We start from the raw sequence: 13,360 nt of genomic DNA, 5'->3' as shown, positions 1-13,360 counted from the left end.
TGTTGTTCTTGCGCTGTTGCACCAGATGCTGCGCGTGCGTCGTTCATCAGAGCAGAAAGTGGGTAGGTGTCAAACCAGAGCTGTGGCTGTCTCCCTGCTCCATGAGGAATGGGGTGCCTGCAGCTCCCGCCACAGCGGGGCTCGGAAAGGGAGCTGTGCTTGCTTGGCTCTGCTTCAAACCAGGCGTCGGGGGCTGATAGGACGGGAAGGAGCTGCTCCTCTTCAGCGGTGCCTCAGCCCCGACTTGTAGCTGCTCTTTTACTATTCTGGTCATTCCTCAAAGTGCCCTGCACTCCCCCATCTCCTGTTTTGCAGTAGCAGTGATGCTTCACGGTCAGGTCCGGAGGACAGGATTGTTGTCTAGTGACAGCTCGAGTACAGTTTCCCCTCCCTGTACCACGTTTGGGGCTAGTTGCACAGGATGTGGGTCAGACCTGTGAAATCAAGCAAGTGCTGTTTGTTCTTTTGTGCATAGGTGGTGTTTTGAGTGCTGTTTTGGTAACTCGGAGCAATGTTGCTTCAGGTGGCTGTCCAAGTTGAACAGTGGGAGATTTATGGTGTGCCTTGCGTGTCTTGTATTGTAATTTCCTAATGCTTTCGGCAAGCTGGAACGGTGGGATAACTGATACTATTTACTGGGACGAAAGGGCACCATTGCCGGTTGGATTTGGAAATCCTCTTGGAAGGCAAGAGGAGACTGCACAGGAGAAGAGCAAAAGGAAAATGGAGCCTTTCCATTGATTTTTTCACTTTGCTCGTTGTTCCTGGCTTCCATGATTTTCTGTGGGATGAAAGACTCAGTTGCTGTGTTGTGTCTGCCTGGTGTTTGAGCCCCTGACATGGACTTAAGCCCGGAGGATGGAGCCCCACAGATTGTACTTGTGGGAAACACTGCTGGGTGCAGACACAGCGCCCGGGCAGCTGCCCCTGCTCTCCACCCAAGAGAAAGTCCCTTCCTGTCCTTCTCAGGAGATAGGCAGTAATACGCATGAACTGTGGGTGTCATCTCCAGTAAAACTTGTCTGGCAAACGTACTTTGGGGGGAGACTAGAAGAAACTGGATCAGTGAAGGAATGAATGTGCTTTTTCTCAGTTTCTTATTCTCACATGGAGAGAGTTCCCTTGCTTGGTCAATACCTCCGAGGTAGCTCCAAAGCTCCTGGAGTAGTTCAGCACATGCCAGGGTAATTCATACTGCGGGGCAGGCTCCTCCTGGTTTGGAGCTCATCCACTTCCAAATTCCTGATTTGGCTGTGCGCATTTGTGGTGGGTTTTCTCCATCAGAGAACCAGTCTCACAGGGTGATCTCTTAGAGTGTCTGTGGATGCGTCTGTCCTCTACCACTGGCTAATAGTTGAGCTAGGTTCAGTGGGGATGCATTAACCAGAACCGTGGAGGACTCACCGTCTAGCTTCTGGAGCAGGTTTTATAGCTGGAGCCGAATGTCGGGTTTCAGCAGTGGGTAGCTGCAGTTTAAGGGTAGCTCAGGTGCATCGGTGCTGTGCCGCAGTCGCAGCCGGGAGGCGCTTCCTTGGGCGCCCCTCGCCGAGGGAGCCCTGGGGCCTGACCCCGTTGGGTTGGAGCTGCCCGGAGGACGGCCAGGCTGTTCCACGGCCTGGGAAATGCCATGGAGTGGTTTCTGGCACCCTGCTGCTTTTCCTGAATATACAATACTAACACGAGCGCTTGTTTTGCTGAAGAGTTTCTTACGAAACGGTGACGCTTTCGCACCCGCAGCTTTGCCCACGTTGTTTCCAGGGGGAGCCGGTGAGATCTGCAGAGGAGTAGTCCTTAGCTGTTAAAGTGTTTGAGTTGAACCCAAATTGATGAATTTTTCTTGCTACGTGGCAAATTGCTAATAACACTGGTCAACACTGGTGACTGGGCGCAGTATTTGATGCCGCTATCTTAAGGAAAGGGGGTATGTTTTCCCCAGCAGGAGCCCATTCCTTTTCATCTTTTAAGTGGATATAGCGATAATGATGAAAAAGATTAATATGTTTAGGTGCGTTGGCAGAACAGCAGAAATACAAAGACCTTTCCCAGCACAGCCGCGCTGCTGCCCGCGGCTCGGGGAGGTCGGCTCGGCACCCTGGGGGCTCCGTGCTCCCTAACGGGAAGACTTCGTAGTGGGGTAGCCTCGCGTTTAGACTTTGTGCATCGCTGACCTCGCCGTGCAGGTACGTTCCCGCAGGTGCCTCATGCGGGGGGGGCTTAGACGCTCACCTGCAGCATGCAGTGAGCCCGCCAAACCGGCTCCCACCCAGCCTGGCAGGCTCGGGCCGCGTTCGGTGGCAGGTTTGTGTGCGTCTAATTCGGTTGCTTACAGCTCCTCACATCTGTTCAGTTCCTTAAACTTCGCAGAAGGGACGGAGCTGTAGCGCTTTCCCTTTGGTAGCATTCGCTCTATATTCAGTGCGGGAAATAACTTGTTCCCAGCTTGGGCTGGGGCCAGGAGCCGCTCCCCCGAGGCGGAGATGTACACAGCTCCTCCTGGAGTATCCTGCACTTACCATGGGAAAGAAGGTTCAAAGGCGCACAGTTGTGATAAAACCAGTATTTAAATTCTGCCCACTTCATTTACCCACTTATTAACTCCAGAAGACTTGCTGAAAGAGCCTGACGAGCCGTCGCTCTCGCTCGATGGGGAAGCGGTCCAGCGCGGGGCTGGAGGAAGCAGCCCCGCGAAGCGAGGACGTGCTCCCGCGCGGCCGGCCTGCCTCCGCTGGGCCGGGAAACGCGTCGCGCGCGTGAAAAATCGGCAGCTCTCTGGCCGTGCCTGTTGCAGCTGCAGTCCCCCGATCGCGCCGCCGGTGCCCAGCTGTTTGTCTTGACAGTCGCGTGTTTTTCTTTTCTACAGTAGCAATAAATCTTTTTTTTTTTTTTCCTCCAAGGCTTTTTTCTAAAAATATAATTGAACCCTTAAGATGCGAATGTGCCATCTGTGAGTGTATGTGTTTGCGTGGAGGGTGGTTTTTAGCTTAGCTCTATTTTTCGGTTTCATTCACAGAAATTTCTTTTCAAAAACACCTATCTCCTATTTGGGGAGTAACACAGGCTCCTATGTGGAAATTCAAAACCAGCTTTTCTGCTGCGTACGGCAGGACGGCGCTTTTAATTGCGGTGTGACACCACCGCGCGTGCCTTTTCTCTTTCAGAAGGCAAAACGCCACAATCCCTCCATGGTAATAAAATAGCAGCAGCATTTCTCGTCGTTACAGTAGCTGGGTAATCGTGGCTGTGAGAAGCCTTAAAAATGTCTGTGTGCGACCATTAAAGTTTGCCTGTTCTCTAACTGACCTGGCAGCTACCGTTTCTGCTGGCGTATGGACTTGGGGGCTGGCTGCATGGGACTGTTAGCTCGGAACACAAAGGAAACATTTTTTAGGGAACGCTTGATTACAGTGCTCCTGGCTTCTGAAAACGCCTCGGAGCGTAAATGTATATGAGAACAAGCGTGCAGGGGGAAAAACCTTCCTTTTAAAAGATCGCGCTGCAGCTCACTGGAGGGGGGAAGCCTGAGCTTTTTGAGTCGGAGGTGTGGGAGGACGTTTGGAGATGGGATGATTACAGTCCACTTCTCCGCGGGAGCGGAGCGTGCCTCGGGTTAGACTGCCATCGTCCTCGGCCTTCGCAGTGAGCCCGGACTCGAGCCCCGCGCTGAATGCCGGCGGAGGCAGCGTGCTCTCCGCTCCCGTCGCCGTCGCGAGGGGCGACACCGCGGGCGCGCACGGCACCCGCCGGGCCGGGCGGCTGCCCACGGCTCCCTCCTGCCGCGGGCGAGGGGGAGAGCGGCGAGCCGCGCGAACCGCCGCCGGGCGATCTCCGCGGGGACGGGAGCTGCCTCTCCTCGCTCGTGACTCGGCTTGTGCCCCTCTCTCACCAGGTGAAGGAATCGGACGGTGTGGTTAACGACGAGCTGCCGAACTGCTGGGAGTGTCCAAAGTGCAACCATGCAGGGAAGACTGGAAAAGTGAGTTTAATGGGAATAAGTGGTGCTGCAACGAGATACAAAAGCTCAAACATTCCCTCTGGCTTGTAGATGTAATTTTGCCCTGTACCAGCTTTTGGTTTTGTACTGAATTCAGTAGAGTCAAAGGAAACAAGCGGATGGCTTTCTCCTCCCTAATGTATCTTATGTAGTCCTGTTCCATGTACCAACACCTCACCCGAAACCCGGGGAATATTTAGATTAGTTCTGTGCACTGCTGCATTTTAACTTCTAAGACGAAAATAGTTCTTCCGGATTTTGTAAAATTTTATTACATGAAACCTGAAGTGTCTCTTGCGATTAGTGAAACACTAGTTTCAGCATCTGTCTCAGTTTGCAAAGAGCATGTGCGGTTATAAAAAGTAACTTCATTAAGGTTAAAATTACTGCTACCCTAACTCCTTTTTAATCATTGCGTCTGCTACGAAGGGCTCAACCCCTAGTGCTGGAGGCAGCTTACCTCCAAATAGCCTGGAAAGGCATAAGATATAAAGTTTGTTTGTGTTTTGTGTCTCTTTGGCGTACAAGCAAAAGCGCGGACCAGGATTCAAATACGCATCAAATCTCCCAGGCTCATTGCTGAAGGAACAGAAAATGAACAGAGACAATAAGGAAGTCACAGACGCCGCAAAGCGGAAAGGGGATTGCGAAGAGACTCCCCGGCGGAAATCTGAGGAACATTCCAAGAAGGCTCAAGTTGACTCCATACTGAGGAGAAAGTCGGACGAGGTGCATCTGCGAAGGAAAAGGAAATTTGAGAAACCCCAGGAACCTGCTATGAGAAAACGGGTATGGCAAAACGCCATTTTTACATACGTACGCGGGTGCCTGTGGGTTGCTCGGGGCTCCTGTCTCTTGCTTTCTGCCTTTTAGCTCATTTGGGAGTTCTGGATCGTTTCAAAAGAAATGGCGATGTTTTACTTTCCTTTCTGAAAACCGCTAGTCTAACAGGACACTAGTTTGAATAGCAAAGCTTGGGGGGTACTCAGAGGCCGAAAACACTAGGCTACGGCTGTTGTTTTATTCAAAAGGCTGGAAAACCCACTTTAAATAGACATCCCTACAAGATCCTTGGGGTAGGAACAAGGTGAAAACCAATTTTCAATGGAAACTCTCTCGTCTTTAGCCACATGGAGGCGCATGGCAGCTTTTTTTGATCCACAACTGTGCAGTACCCAGCAGTGATGAGAGGAGCTGTGGAAGCGACACCTCCCTCCCGTAGCCTGCAGAGGGGAGGAGCTGCTCGCGGCAGCAGCGTAGACAGCTTTCCCCAAACTGATCGGTCTGAGCTCTTGGAGCAGGGGCGTTCAGAACGTGTCCTGTGGACTGCAAAATGTGCTACTTAGGAGAGAGAGAAACGCTGGTTTGCAGAGGTGGAAATGAAGAGCTAGATGTAACCTTTCTCATGACTAAACGTATGATGGCTTTGAAATCGGGAGCAGTGGCTGGTTGTGCGCTGCGGGTGTAGCTCACGGGACCTGGCAGTCCGCCGTTCAAGGCCTGATAGTGGGGACGCCACAGTATGAGAGGTGCAGGGCCTGGGGTTGCTCTGGTGGAGTGGGAGAGCAAAATTCATGATTCCAGTTTCTGCATATCTGGTTTCTGGCCATGCTTTCCTTTTCCCATCCCTGTGGACTCTCCGGAGTGTTTATGGATCACCTGGGTTGTTCCATGAAAACACCTCAGCCCGTGAAGGTTTGGCAACCCACGGTGCTTTCCTCAACAGACAGCACAACAAATGTCCTGTTTTGGGGTTTTTACTTTTCTTTCTTCCAACAGCTAAAACTTGGAAAAGAAGAGAAACTCTTCAGGAAAAAGGTACTTTGCCTTTTTAATGGATGTGTTTTTAATCTCTTTTAACCCCCCCCTCCTTATGTGAGCTGTACTGTGAGCCAGTTTCTCTATCAGTCATGTCTTTGTGTCACTGCAGGCGGTTTTATTACCCCATTTACATCTCGAAATTACGGAAACTCTCTCTCATGTAAACCTTCACGCTCCGGATCAGCTGAGCCGCGGAGGGCCTGCTTTGTTTTCTCTGTTCAGGTGTCCTGTATTAAAATACAGCCATAAGCTGTGTTTTAAAGAGCCAAGGAATAAAATTCTGTGCTCAGTGCTGATGTTTTGCTCTCCCTGTGTGCTTGAATCTTGCCCCTGCAGCACACACCCCCAGCGGTTCGTACCACGGCACGTTCAGAGCCCCTCCGGCACCCCAGGGAGCCGTGGGTGACCTGGCACCAGTATCGATTACCTCTCACAATCTGGCTAACAACGAAGTCTGATGCCTTTAAATTATGCATGCTTCAGTGTCCTGTGGGGAGGATGCTGCAAGCTGACAGTAGCCTCATGTGTTAATTTTTTTTGTTTTAACCTGTCGTTAAGTTATTGCGACCTCCTCCTTTAAAGGCAGGGCGATCCGCTTGCTGTCGTGTGCCCCAGCCTGCAGCATAGGAGCACATCCACTGCCTTGATCCAGTTAGCTTATCACAAAAGCATGGGCTTTCTGATACCAGGAGCGTGTTCACTTACTAATGCTGTTTCATTTAACAGTTGCTAGCTTCCTTCTTGCTTGTGATCGGATTAAACTTGAAGTCTTTCCTGGTTTTGGTTTATACATCTCTTAGTTTCTCTCTGGTGCCCATCAAAGCGAGATTAGATTAAAATGAGCAAGGGAAGTGTGGTTTGCTGTTACGAGCAGGGAGCAGGCAGGGAGGAAGGTGCTGGCTAACCCGTGAGGCCACATCGCGTTGGAGAGCGTGTCAGTGCGAGGTCTCATCGGACAAGCAGCGTGTCACAGCTGTCACTCGGATCCCCCGGCCTGCATGCGCAGGAGGTGGCGGGGGAAGCTCGAGAAGATGAACCGAGTTTCATAGGACATAAAGGGGCAGCTATAGCGTAGTTGAACTAGGCGGTGAGTATCCAGCAGTGAGGGCCACGACGGAAGCGCAGCAGCAGCATGAGTCAGTGACTGCAGCTCAGGGTGTTTCAGAGCTTCACCTCTTGGCCGAGGGCGTGAGTGCATGTCAGCCAGCTTTTAAAGTGGGTGCTTTACCCAGTGAACCACTAATGTGTCCCAAGCCTGGTTTCTTCTGGCCTGCTGGGGTGTGCTGTTAGTCTTCTGTACATAAGCTGTCTGCTGTGTAACGAGCAAGGTCCTCGAATCCGCAGGATTATGCATGGGGGAATACGTGTATTTATCAGTGTCTGGGAGTCCAGGAGGCCAATAGCTGGACTCTCGTTGTCATCCCTGTGATGGCGCTTGAACTTGATGCCTTTGGCCGGCGAGTGTACTCTTGCGCTCAGCTGCGCGCTGGCCCCGTTTGGCAGGGCAGTCCGACCCCCGCCCCAGGCGCAGCATGCGAAGTACTGCGGAGCGCGTTCTTGCCCAAAGAGTCAGCCCTTGTCTTTTCCTTTTCAGCGGCGATCGTGGAAGACTCCAGATGACCGAGCTGCCATGCTCAAACCCCTGCGACGCCTCAAGCAGGAGCCTGAGGATGACCTGCCGGAAGCACCTCCCAAGTCCAAGGAGAGTGACCAGTCGCGGTCCAGCTCACCCACTGCAGGTCCCAGCACGGAGAGCGCTGAGTCCAGGGACAAGAAGAAATTCAAGATGAGGCGGAAAAGGCGGCTTCCCAATAAGGAACTGAGCAAGGAGCTCAGCAAGGAGCTCAACCAGGAGATCCAAAAAACCGAGAACAGCCTTGCCAATGAGAATCACCAACCCATCAAATCTGAACCTGAGAGCGAGAACGAGGAACCTAAGCGTGCCCTGAACAACAACGAGAGACTCCATAGGTTCAGCAAAGGGTTAAATGGGACTCCCCGGGAGCTGAGGCACCAGCTCATCCCCAGCCTGCGAAGCACACCTCGGGGAATCACCCGGCCACCGCCTTCGCTCTCTCCTCCCAAATGCATTCAGATGGAACGGCACGTTATCCGGCCACCTCCCATCAGCCCCCCTCCGGACTCGCTCCCCCTGGATGATGGGGCAGCACACGTGATGCAGAGGGAAGTCTGGATGGCTGTCTTTAGCTACCTCAGTCATAGAGACTTGTGCATCTGTATGAGAGTTTGCAAGACCTGGAACAGATGGTAAGGAGGGCAGGAAATGGAGCTAGAGCTAAAATGCCGTGGGATGGACTCGTAAGGGAAATGGGTGACCGGAGGCACTAATGTCTCCTAGAAGAGGTGGGCAGGGTGTCACTGAAGCTCTGTCAAGCCCAAGGAGAAAGGGTGACCAGCAGTGCCTAGAAAAGTACCTACCTTTCTTTCAGCTAAGCTTTCTCCGAGACAGCAGATTCCAGGGTTTCTGATGGGTGCGCACGTGGAAGGGCAGCCGGGTGCATGTGTCAGGCTTCCAGGCTTTGTAACGCCCAAGAGCACTCGCAGCCTTTTCTGTAGCCCTTGGCTGCTGGAACGGTCACTCTAGGTCATGCTAAGTCTTGGTGTCGTTCCATCCTCAGGACCTGCTAACTGCTAAGCTCAGCTATTCGGTGTTTGTTAAGAAACAGTGAAGTTGCCCTCAGTTTTCTCTTTAGGTCTGTTCTGATTATTGCCTTATGCAGGGTACACGGAGGAGCGATCCTGTTCGCTCTGTTCTGTACTAGCAAAGCTGATGAAAGAATCCTTGATTATCGTATTTACTCGCAATGTGTCCGGCGCTCTGGTTACCAGAGTGTAAAAATTGACAGTCGGTCACTGTAACATAGCAGGAAGCATTAGTGGACAGATTTGTGTGTTTGGTTGAACTTGTAGTAAAGTATCTTGTTTTCTGTCATCTCAGATTATCAACTGTAATGTGCACACAGATGGGCAAATAGTAGAGACTCCTTCCTGGCACAGTCTAGTAACAAACTGGGTTAATGACAGAAGGATTGAAGTTGATAATTCAGTGCAAAAAGATGTGCATGGTGTCCATCTTCCATGGGTTCCTTGGTGTCACAGAAAGGTGGTAAATGTTTTTGTCCACTTAAATGCAGTATTTTCTAATGGAAAAATGAGAAAATGCAAAGTCTTGGAAACCCATTAGGACTTCTTGCTTGTTGCCCTTAAAAACAATAGAGTGTATTATATTAACACATAAGATATGTAGATAGGCATAAAACAAAAAACACGGAACAGGAAGGGAGAGGGGAGATATGTTTTACAGAATTTATTGGCCGAGGTAAAGACGACTCGGGAGAAGTGAGGACAGTAGCATTTAAAACCGATCTTTGTTTTCAAAAGGTAAGAAGATGTGGTGCTTGACTTATGGCTAAAAAATGGATTTTAACAAATGCTGTGATGACTTAGAACAGGATCCTAAGTTGCTGACATTCATAGCTCTGTGGGATAAATCAATACTCTGTTGCATGATATACCTGGAGAAACTTCAAACTTCTATAACACTGTTTCTGTTGGTGTGCTTATGTTAGTATCACTCAGCCTTATTTTTGCTATGAAGTAGTTTCCATACTTTCAATGACACCTTTTAAGGTCTTGCAGAGATCGAAACAAGTACCAAATTAAGCTGTTGGCTTTCTTCTTTTTGGGTAGGTGCTGTGACAAAAGATTATGGACCAAAATAGATTTAAACCATTGTAAATCCATCACTCCACTTATGCTTAGTGGCATTATTAGGAGACAGCCTGTAACCCTTGATCTTAGCTGGACAAACATATCTAAAAAGCAGCTGAGTTGGCTTATCAACAGACTCCCAGGTAAGTGACGTTTTGACCATTTCACCAACTGTAGCAAACCAATTAATATCTAAACTGCAGAGGAATCTCTGAGGAATGTCTAAAGGGATCCAAGTATCCTAGGAGATAAGTAGATGGTTAGAAACTAGTTATGTTGTAACTACTTGACTTTCTAGGTAAAACTAATACAGGGCAGGTCTTAGTCAACAGGTAAGGTTGTGGAAAGCACTCATGCTAACCACGATAGCAAGCTGTGCGGTCGAGGAGGTGTGGGGAACTGTTTTCACCCACAGTATCAAGGTTTCGGGCTGTGGGTGAGATGGAGAACTGGGCGGGAGGAGGCTTCCTGCGTGTCCCTGCTTACCCTGGAGTGCCGGGATTGTCCATCAGAGCGGCGTCGGGCTTAACCTAACCTGCACGTGGTAGCTAAGAGCACCGTGTACGTCTCTCTGGCTAGGCCAAGTGCTCCAATTTCTTCTGTATCTGCAGGTCTCCGAGACCTGCTGTTATCAGGGTGCTCATGGATAGCAGTGTCGGCACTTTGTAGTTCCAGTTGTCCTTTACTCCGAACTCTGGATGTGCAGTGGGCAGAAGGATTGAAAGACGCACAGATGAGAGACCTCTTGTCACCACCCACAGATAACCGGCCAGGTAACGAGGCGGGAGGAGCACACGGGAGAGCTGTCAGATGCGTTCGGTGGCATGCTCTGCTGCTGGCCCCACTTGGAGGAAATGAGCAGAAATCCTTGCAACAGCACGGGCTGGGTTCTGGGCTTTGGTGTGTGCAAGGTGTTCAAAGTAGTGACTTGCAACACCTTGCTGGAAGCCACTGGGTGACAAGTTGTGTTCTCTGGCTGCTTGAACAGTCATCTTAGCCACTGTGCTGGTTTTCTGTCTGACTTTCTTCTCTTCAGGCTGCAACGGGTGTACTTTAGAGAGTATGGAAACACTTTCTTCCAGTTCAGGGAAGGAGCAGTTCTGTGGGTCATGCCACATTCGCCCGGATATCAGCTCAGGTGAAATTTTGAGCAAATCAGATCTGCTTTCTGGCATGCACTGCACAGCCTACTGCTTACTCCTGACTAGTAATTCTGCTGGGTCCCTGCAGTTACTTCTATCCCTTTGTTTTGATATCAGGAAGTGGTTTTCTCCACGAGCCTGTGCCAAAAATAGAAAAGTGTTCCTGCTGGTATCCCCTCCAAAGCAGCAGACAGGCAAAAAACGTCTGAAGTTAACTTAGGGCAGCAGCGTTGTGTGTTACAGTGCATTTCATATAGATCTGCAAATGTTTGCAATACTGGATGGCACTTTTATGAACGACCTACCACCCCCGTTTTCCAGGTCAGATTGACAACCGGAGTAAACTACGGAACATAGTTGAACTGCGTTTGGCTGGTCTGGATATTACGGATGCTTCTTTACGACTGATCATACGGCACATGCCTCTGCTTTCCAAACTCAATCTTAGTTACTGTAATCATGTGACGGATCAGTCTATTAACCTGCTGACTGCAGTCGGAACCACCACGCGGGATTCGTTAACAGAAATTAATTTATCAGGTGTGGAACACAAACACAAGGGAGGGGAGGAGGAGGGGAATTGCATGTCTGTTAAGCTTGTGTGAAATAATCATTAGTGGAAGTGGTTCTACCCATCCCCTTTCCCTTCCCACTATAATTTCCCTATCGATAGTCAGTCTCTGCAATTACTGGGTGCTTTGCTGGTGTGAAACAAGTATCCTCCAGCTGCCCGGCCTTTCCCGGGGCCTCCGCCAGCCGACACTCCGACTGTGCGTCCCTGTTCAGGGCCATGTGTTGCACCTTGCTCATCCTCCACACGGGATTTTTAAACTCTGCTGCTTCTCGCATCTGGCATGTTTTGCTTTATCAGTTATGCAGCAGGGTCACGGGGATCAGAGAACTGTCGTCAGGCTGGTGGGGTTTTAACCTAGTGATTTCACTGCCAGCACAGTGAAGGAGGAGCAAGAAGGAGGTATCCCCCTCAGTATAGACCATCCTTGGGCTGAAAAACAAATCGAGGCATGCTTTTAAATTTCTCTCCCTGTGGTTTCTCGGCAGACTGCAATAAGGTGACTGACCAGTGCCTGTCTTACTTCAAACGTTGTGGAAACATCTGTCAGATCGACTTGAGGTACTGCAAGCAAGTGACAAAAGAAGGCTGTGAGCAGTTCATAGCAGAAATGTCAGTAAGCGTTCAGTTTGGGCAAGTGGAAGAAAAACTTCTGCAAAAACTGAGTTAGTTAAAGGACACGTGTAAATACTGGGGCAAGGGGGGGAAGGGACTAAGAACATGTAGGGATTTTATTTTCAATTGGGAACTTGGAATATTGGAAAATATCACGATTGGATTTTACAACTCTTGTCAAGGAGAGAACGACATTAAACTACCCATGTTAAGAATTTCAACCTGTGCCACTAATTCAGTCTACCTGGGATGTCCTGCACTGGCTCTTATGCAAATTCATAAGGCGACTGTTATTGATGATAATTGTTCACACCCGGAAGACGACTGATCTCCAAGAAATACTGTTATTTAAAGTACCACAGCATGTGCTTGGTAGTGTAAATTTGATTTCTGCTTTTCATTTCTTAAACAAAAAAAAAGTTGGTGTCATTAAAGTGGACCACGCACTGCATTTCTGCCTTCTTAACACATTTTGTTTTGTTACATCTTACATTATGCAAAACTATTTTTGTACAAAAATTGTTTAAAAATTATTTATGCAATGTTTGAATGCATTACCAGTGTTTCGGTTTTGATTGCCAATTTTTATCTTTACTTATGGTAGGAGAGAACTTAACCTATACTTCGTAGACAGTATCTATCTACAAATGTGCCCAGGTCAGGAAAAGTAGGTTAATACTTTCAACTTAAAGCATGTTTTAATGGAAGTTTATATCCTGCTTTGTATACTTCAGAAGTGACATAAGCATGTTGTGGAAATAAGGTGTAAATTATAGTTGAAGTAAAACACTTTGCCAAGTTTTATCTGTATAGAAATCACCTTTTTCTCAAAATTTTAAAAATTCCAATTTCAGCTTTTGCACATAGGAGGGTTTCACTCTGTAGCATGAGCTCTTGTACTCAATATAAAATTAATTTATACAGTGAGTCCAGCAGTAGAATAAATGGTCAAACGTAGTCTCTCTTTCTTTGAAGTGTGAGTTGAGTTCTCATTTAAGGTTTATAACATGGTTATTTCCTGATTGTAAAATTCTGCATTCATAAGTGCCATTGTTGTAAGGTGTTGTTTTCGTAGACCTTCCTGATGCAGTTTTACCTTTGTTGAATTTGTATAAACAATTGTACAAAAAGAGACACAGTCTATGAGGGTTTCTGTTCCAGCTCGGGTTTGGGGGGGGGGGGGGGGTTTGCGCTTGGGCTTCAGCTGTTGGCTGAAGAGTGGCTTTTTTCACTAGAGCTCCATGTTACCCCCATGTATTTAATGCACCACCAGCAGGTGAGGTGAGAGACCGAGGGTCTCTTCCTGCTGTCAAGTTACATATGGGGAAAATGTGCACAGCACCTCCAGCAACAACAGCTGTAGGCAAGTTATCGATGCTTATTGCTCTACTCCAAGCGTATATGTGAAGAAGAAATAGTAAATAGTTTAGTTGTAACCACTTGTGGGTTTAGGAGCTGTATCTACTGTCTTGGGGGCTGTCTTCTTTT

At 49.0% G+C, this 13,360-nt stretch overlaps 1 protein-coding gene across 1 annotated transcript in view; it reads left to right on the top strand.

The window, feature by feature from the left end:
- The window catches only part of KDM2B (lysine demethylase 2B), a 116,830-nt gene extending 103,826 nt beyond the window's left edge, over window positions 1-13,004 (top strand). Inside the window, exons 13-20 of the mRNA XM_067306752.1 lie at window positions 3,887-3,973; window positions 4,520-4,780; window positions 5,771-5,809; window positions 7,407-8,080; window positions 9,524-9,687; window positions 10,156-10,317; window positions 11,008-11,226; window positions 11,746-13,004. Coding sequence (XP_067162853.1) covers window positions 3,887-3,973; window positions 4,520-4,780; window positions 5,771-5,809; window positions 7,407-8,080; window positions 9,524-9,687; window positions 10,156-10,317; window positions 11,008-11,226; window positions 11,746-11,927 — 1,788 coding nt within the window. The 3' untranslated portion in view covers window positions 11,928-13,004. The remainder of the gene's footprint in view (window positions 1-3,886; window positions 3,974-4,519; window positions 4,781-5,770; window positions 5,810-7,406; window positions 8,081-9,523; window positions 9,688-10,155; window positions 10,318-11,007; window positions 11,227-11,745) is intronic.
- Window positions 13,005-13,360: the final 356 nt, after the last annotated feature.

The sequence above is a fragment of the Apteryx mantelli genome, chromosome 17, assembly GCF_036417845.1.
Source record: "Apteryx mantelli isolate bAptMan1 chromosome 17, bAptMan1.hap1, whole genome shotgun sequence".
In the NCBI taxonomy this organism is placed as follows: domain Eukaryota; kingdom Metazoa; phylum Chordata; class Aves; order Apterygiformes; family Apterygidae; genus Apteryx; species Apteryx mantelli.
Note: the sequence above shows the minus strand (reverse complement) of the source record. Positions and strands in the feature narration are given on the sequence as shown.